The 7,061-nt window shown below is 42.9% G+C and overlaps 1 protein-coding gene across 1 annotated transcript; it reads right to left on the minus strand.

Annotated features, from left to right (window-relative positions):
* Positions 1–215: 215 nt before the first annotated feature.
* On the minus strand, positions 216–5,910 carry LOC138982379 (uncharacterized). Its single transcript, XM_070355642.1, has 3 exons — positions 4,208–5,910; positions 2,470–2,686; positions 216–1,808 (listed from the first exon to the last, which is right to left on the minus strand). The coding sequence occupies exons 1-3, from the start codon at positions 4,929–4,931 to the stop codon at positions 1,706–1,708; spliced, it is 1,044 nt and encodes a 347-aa protein (XP_070211743.1). The 5' UTR covers positions 4,932–5,910; the 3' UTR covers positions 216–1,705.
* Between the last annotated feature and the right edge of the window lie 1,151 nt (positions 5,911–7,061).

A 7,061-nucleotide genomic window follows, 5' to 3' on the forward strand; every position in this document is an offset into this window, starting at 1 on the left:
CCGGAGAGAGAGAGTCAGAGAGAGACGGGGAGAGAGAGAGAGAAAGAAAGACAGAGAGAGAGAGAGAAAGAGAGAGAGAGAGAGAGAGAGAGAGAGAGAGAGACAGAGATAGAGAGATAGAGACAGACACAGACAGAGAGAGAGAGAGAAAGACAGAGAGAGAGAGAGAAAGAAAGACACAGAGGGAGAGAGAGAGAGAGAGAGAGAGAGAGAGACAGAGAGAGAGAGAGAGAGAGAGAGAGAGAGAGAGAGACAGAGACAGAGAGAGAGAGAGGGGGAGACACTGAGAAAGAAAGACCAACCGAAGGATAAACAGATAAAAAGATAAAGTTACAAAGAAAACGATACAGACTTAACGTGACCCTCTGCTTCTTGTGGCAATGTTTATAATTGTCGCCTTATTAATAGTGGTTTGCTTTGTTTAAATGTTAATGATTATGACCACACTTTCAATCAGAAACGCAAATCGAAACGCAGCTGGGTCATGAAAATGCCGGTGGTGATCAGTCGTAGTGTAGCGACAATGGTAGAAAAGTGGAATAACGACGATGATGATGATGATGATGATTATGATGATGATGATGATGATGATGATGATGATGATGATGATGATGATGATGATGATGATGGGGAAGAGGAGGAGAAGGGGGAGGAGGAGGAGGCGGCATGCGTGTGAAATTCTTTCACTTACATGCTCACACGCACAAAACTGCGAATACGATCTACACATCTACTGTACACATGTTAACACATTTTTTTTTTTTACCTGCGCACGAAAAAAAGAGGGAATGAAAATGCAAGTAAAAACGTTGCAAATGTAAACAAGCACGAACACACACACACACACACACACACACACACACACACACACACACACACACACACACACACACACACACACACACACACACACACACACAGTGTTGTTTACAGGCACTTCCAAGGACTAGCACCAAAAGACCCCACTTTTGACGACTCGTTTACTAATCGGTTTAGAAGAAAAAGTAAAGCAGATTTGTAATAAGCAGAGTGCCCTGATTGTTCATTTAACTAGTGATAATAAGTAGATGTGAAAACCAATAAACAACACTTCACAGCTGAGAGGTCAAAGCTTGATTTGTATGAAGGTTAACACACGAAGATTGAAAATTACGACTTTTGCGGACAAGTCGGATTTTTGGCGGGCCAATTGAGGGGGTCTCCAGATTGGCTGTGTGAACGTGATTCAGCCATAAAACCTTCGGCGGACGTCCGCTCAATTCTTGGGTCCGCGGAACACGGGTGTGTAACGTAGAAATAGTCCGTAGAAGTAGGCCAACACACACACACACACACATATACATGTCCACTTTAAATATTGAAGTTTATGATCAAGTTTTGACTGCACAAACTTCAATAAAACTTCGTTCACAAACGTTTGGAATCTTATATGGAAGAGACATCAGTTTTTGTAGCTGTTTGCCGCATAATCTTAGCAGTTTCTTGACTATTTTCACTGTTAAGTCGAGATGCACCTGTACATATCAATCATTGCATCACCAGCTGCTCTTGTGGTTGATACTTGACTACCATAATAGTACGGTCTTCTGGTCAGTTCCTAACCTGGCAGTGAGTAAGATTGGCAGACTCGAGTCGTGTCTCTTCACGTCCACACTGGCTGACCGGAAGACAAGGGCCAAGGCGCGGCAGGCAAAGGCGGAGGAATTTACATCTGTGTGTAAACAGGTCCTTCTTCTTCACTCCTCAAGCTCATCAGGAACTTCTGGGCTGCTTGCCGTTCTATCTCTCGTTCTTCTGCTGTCTGCCTCCTGCGCGAAAAGCAAAAGCGTGAAATTATAATGGTGTTTGGATCCTTTTTTTTGTTTTGTTTCATTACTCGACTGGACAAGCGTTCGGTCACAGTTTTCTAAAAGACCTCCATATTATAATGGTGAGAGGCATACCAGTGCGAAGGCAAATATGTGATCGCAAGGATGCTCTGCTGATTATTTGTGTTTTACAGCAATCGTCATAAGGAACACCTTGAAACACAATTTAAAATACCGTCATTTTATTAATTTTAAGTTTTCAGCAAACGAGAAAATAAGTCTGAATGAAATTAAATGTTTACAAGTACAAAAAAGTTAGCCTTGGAATAAATTCTTTGCCGAAACACTACAGTACTTCCGCTTCACTTGTTAATTTTCCATCTCTCTCTCTCTCTCTCTCTCTCTCTCTCTCTCTCTCTCTCTCTCTCTCTCTCTCTCTCTCTCTCTCTCTCTCTCTCTGTCAGTCTCATACACTCACACTCACGCGCACACACACACACACACACACACACACACACACACACACACACACACACACACTCACACACACACACACAATCACACACACACACAATCAAACACACGCTCTCTCTCCATCTCTCTCTCTCCTTATATCTGTCTGTCTCTCCCCCTCACCCTCACCTATCCCCCCACACCCTACCTCCATTTGGTGCGTCTGTTCTGGAACCAAGTCTTGACCTGGGCATCGGACATCTTGAGCTGCTTGGCCAGGGAGGAGCGCTCAGCGGAGGCCAGGTACTTCTGTCTGTGGAAGCGCTTCTCCAGCTCCGCGATCTGACTGCGACTGAACGCTGTCCGAGGCTTCTTACGCTTGGGTGGTGCTCGGTTCTGGTATGGGTGGCCTACCCTCCTCACCACTGCAACAGACAGTTTAGTATAGATAGCTGTAGTTGGTGGTCTAAACAAAGTTTTATTCGGTTAAATGAAGTCGTAATGATGTCAAGGTAAAAACAACTTAGCCATGACATCAAGCAAAGAAAACTTCCTCCCCGTCAAAAGAATCTGTTAGACCATCAAAGGTCCGTTTAGGCTTTTTACATGAGATAAGAGCTTCGATCGTTTCCTTTGGATGGTTATGATTGTTTTAATAAGCGATATATATACACAGCATTGCCAATCTGTACATTTCATAATTTGCTGACAATATTCCTACTCTGCAGCGGAAGCAGTCATACTGTAGGCCTACATTCAGTGTTGTTTGTGTCTAAGCCGCGTAAGGATGCGTACGGATACAGTATGAAAGCCTGGACAGATCAAGGTGGTTTACAGAAAGTAAGGTATATCTTTAAAGAAACCCAGAACAGTGTTAGAATTAGTTTAAAACTCGTTCTAAAAATGCCAGCGCTTTTGCGCCATCAGAAAAAATCGAGAATGTTCAAGAAATGGTGTCATGCCTGATGTGTACACAAAATCCTCGAACAGTCCCTGGCAAATGATCTTCAGCAAATTAGTACCTTTCAGGGAACTTTCCCTACCAAGTAGTATTTCAAATAGCTCTGAATTTTCTGTCATGGGCATGGCTCTTGACTTTGAAACAGAAACCACTCAACAGAATACCGCGGTAAACTTTTTAAACTTCCAAAACAGTCAATCGATTCTATTTTTATCCACGGAAGCGCAATAATAACGACTTTAAACTTCAGACATCAACGAGATGTGACAAAACACACTATTGTAACTTAGTTAATTAATTAACGCGTTTATTCTTTATAATCTTTTGAGTAAAGCATTACATGGCTGTATCCATGCACACACAAAATCCAAGTTTGTTTTTTTGTAAACTAAAGCGGATCCGGGCCACACGGACTTCAGGGTTTAAAAAGCTGTATATTTTGATAGGGAAAAGGCATTTTTCCGATGATCTAAAAATATATAAAACAGATCAGAGTGAGATAGACGGGGATGCAAATTATATGTAGTAAATAACACAATATTCATCTTTTAACATACAATTGCTGTTTTTGAATCCTGTTTCTTCTACTTGAGCAAAACAAAATTAAATTTCATTAATTCGATAGATAAAAGCTTGCATTTCAACGTGTGAATATTCGTTTATTCTTTCAGTTATGTAGGTATAAAATGCATTTATATATTTTAGTGAAAATTAAAATCGAAAGAACGAATAGCCTACATACAAGCGTTAAGCACGTTTAAAACAAATAGTCATGAAATATATATACATGTACAAAACATTGTATTCATACAGATTGTCTTTCCCACAATGTCTCAAAAATTAATGTTAAAGACACTTGAAAGCCAAAGGACACTGCACAGAAACTATCAATCAAAACGGAATATGATCAATGGTTTGTATGCAATAGGGTATTCGGAATCAATGTGAAAATTCAACAGTGGAAGCGCAAACAATCTAAACTCACCACCAAATCTGTCACGCTGAGTCAAAGGCCAGTGAAAAAGGGGATGTTCAGCAATTCCACTGTGCTGGTCGCCCGCATGTGTGTACCCACTGTTATGTAGACTTTGTAAGACCGGACTCAAAGAGGGCCTGTTGCCTCCTGAACGCAGCCGAGCAAGCAACGCTGAAGCATACGAGGTGTAATAAGCAGGAGATACACCTGCCAATGACACTTCTGTTTGTGAGTGAGTAATCAATGAATCTATACTGAACGTACTGTTTGGCGTCACTGAACTCACAATGTTTGTCTTTGATTCCTTTGTCTCTTCCACGATCGTGTGTGGTCTCGTACAGCAGTAGGAATTTGAGAACAGTGAATTTTGTTTGTCTTCGGAATCACCCCGTCTTGGAATGTCAGTAGCAACTTCACTGTCGTTCAAATTTGTTCTGAGTTCATCCTTTGACACTTTGATATGAATTTCGTGTTTGTCTCTAATGTGCTCTAAAACGTCTTCTTGAAGAGGCTGATATTTTCTGATAGCACTTTTCTGTTCTGTGACATTCGTGTCTGCTTTGTGGGCAGACGATGAACGCAGAATCTGATCGATTCCAAAACTAAGCTTTTTGGGTGTTTCCTTAGAGGGTTCCTTCTTAGTGTCTATTGCCTTCAATGATGATGCGCACTTGGATTTTTCTTCGCAGCTCCGAAGGCTCGAAGACGGACACGGGTGCATTTTAACGTGCATTTTTCAAAGTTTCTGGGGGAAAAAGTTGAGAAAAAGAATGCAGACAATAGGATTGTATAATCGCTTAAATTGTTGTCATTTCATCTGCTTGACAGAATTGCTGATTGAACAAGCACTCTAGTATAAACATATTCTGTTTTAGCACGTGCTAGTCTGTTACGCACGTTCTGTGATCCTGTTGTGATAAATTTGAAGAAAAAGGACAGTCAATAAATTTTCTGTGACACAGGCACGATTTGTGTGAGTTAATTTTCCTCTCAATCAACTGCATGAGTTGACAAAATTCCCACACAATACTGCTTCGTTATGAGCTCTGGCGCGCTTTATGTGATGCTGTTGTAATAACTTCCGGTCCAACACTGAGTCACTGTTGCGTCCTTCTAGCGAAGCGGTTGCACTCACTATCCGACCGACGATCAGAGACAGCTCTCGGGTCCTGGGTTCAACGATGTCTATTTACCGACTCTGACGACAGATACTTTCATCTGGATAAGTACACACGCGACGGTTTTCATCCTGAAATCACAAGCTTGCCGAACAGACGGCTAAAGTTCCGAACGTGTTGATAAACCGCTGCAATAGGCTTACAACATCAATCCGCTGTCCATCATGATATAAAGTTATTTTTTGGAAAAGTAACCAGGCTTTCCCAGAAAACAAGCAACTTTTTGCGGTTGCACTGACAATATTGACAATAATTATTGTCCGATTAGGTCTCTGCTTTGTTCTTCGTTTGCACCGCTACTCAGTTGTAAATGCACCGGTATCGAACGCCGAAGCCAAAAGGTAACGAATGTGATGACTGAAACAGCTAGGGGCTTCTTCCACATTTAAACGGCCCGAACACTTGAGGGTTGAAGGAGTCTGATATTCGGGACACAACAAAATACACAACCGTTGACGTACACGGCTTTGGTACAGCACTGATCCTCTCCGCCATATCATCACTACCGCCTCTAACCATCTTCATCCAACCCACCTCTCTCCACCACCACCACTATCACCATAGCATCATAGCCATCGCTTCCTTCCCGTAGGGTTCCTGTGGGCCCGCGAGCCGGTAGCGATTGGTTCAATTAGCGGGGTCAAAGGTCGCCGTGCACTGTTAACAAAGGGAGACAAACCCCGCCTTGACACAATTGCGGGCAATAGCGGGAGGCAGGCCGCGCCGTGTGTTTGCTTTACAATTTGCAGATCAATGAAGTAGCCAGCTCGCCAATCATATTAGCCACGAGAGCGGGGAAATCTTCTAAAAGGCGGGCCCGGCATTAAAACACTTTAAATTACCGCGCAATCGCCTTAATTAACGCTTGTTCTGGCTGGGCCCCGCTTTAACGCTGGAACCAAGTTCTGTTGGTTCTTTGTTATGCCATCATATCTCGATAGAGTCGCCGTTCATCATGCCTCGTTTGTGCCGTAAGCTAAAGGGCCAGCGGCGCTATCCCCGCCGTTTAACAATCCTCTCCGGACCTGTCCCCTTAATTGAATGGATCAGAGAATCTATCGGCCACGGGAGAACCGCCTGGACCTTCTGCGCCATCTTGCTGTCCCTGTGGTCTTGCTACTACACTGTATTAAAGTGATAGTGTCCTCCGGAGGTAGCGAACAAAGAGGGGGGAGGGGGGAGCCAGCGGGCTGAGGGTTAAGGTAGTGACATTCCTGAAAACGGCGTTCTCATCATAGTTTTGCTTAAATGACAAAGCAATTTCTCGTATTTATTCAGGAGGGGGGGGGGGGGGGATCGGATGAGGGGGGTATTGGGTCTCGCATATATTGTACGGTATGTGCTAGCATTTGCTTCCATATGTTTAAAAGTGACACCACCACCTTCTACACTGAAACATTTTTTTCACGAGGATTCGTTCGTGTATGCAAAAAGAACAGAAAGCCACACGATCTGATTCAGTACTACCAGTACAATCATCGCATCAAAGTTGTTTGGAAAATAACCCATTTAAAAATGAGGTGGCGTTTCTAGGCTATAATAACGTGTTACAAAAGTAGATTAGTGGCAAGACAACCCAGAAACTTGAAATAAAACAAGGAAACAGAACATGCAATGCAATCTAGAGTGTCAATCATTGCCGGACAAGGAAAATGTACTGACAACCGCGTAAAGGGATTTAACTC

The sequence above is a fragment of the Littorina saxatilis genome, linkage group LG12 (genome assembly GCF_037325665.1).
Source record: "Littorina saxatilis isolate snail1 linkage group LG12, US_GU_Lsax_2.0, whole genome shotgun sequence".
Lineage (NCBI taxonomy): Eukaryota > Metazoa > Mollusca > Gastropoda > Littorinimorpha > Littorinidae > Littorina > Littorina saxatilis.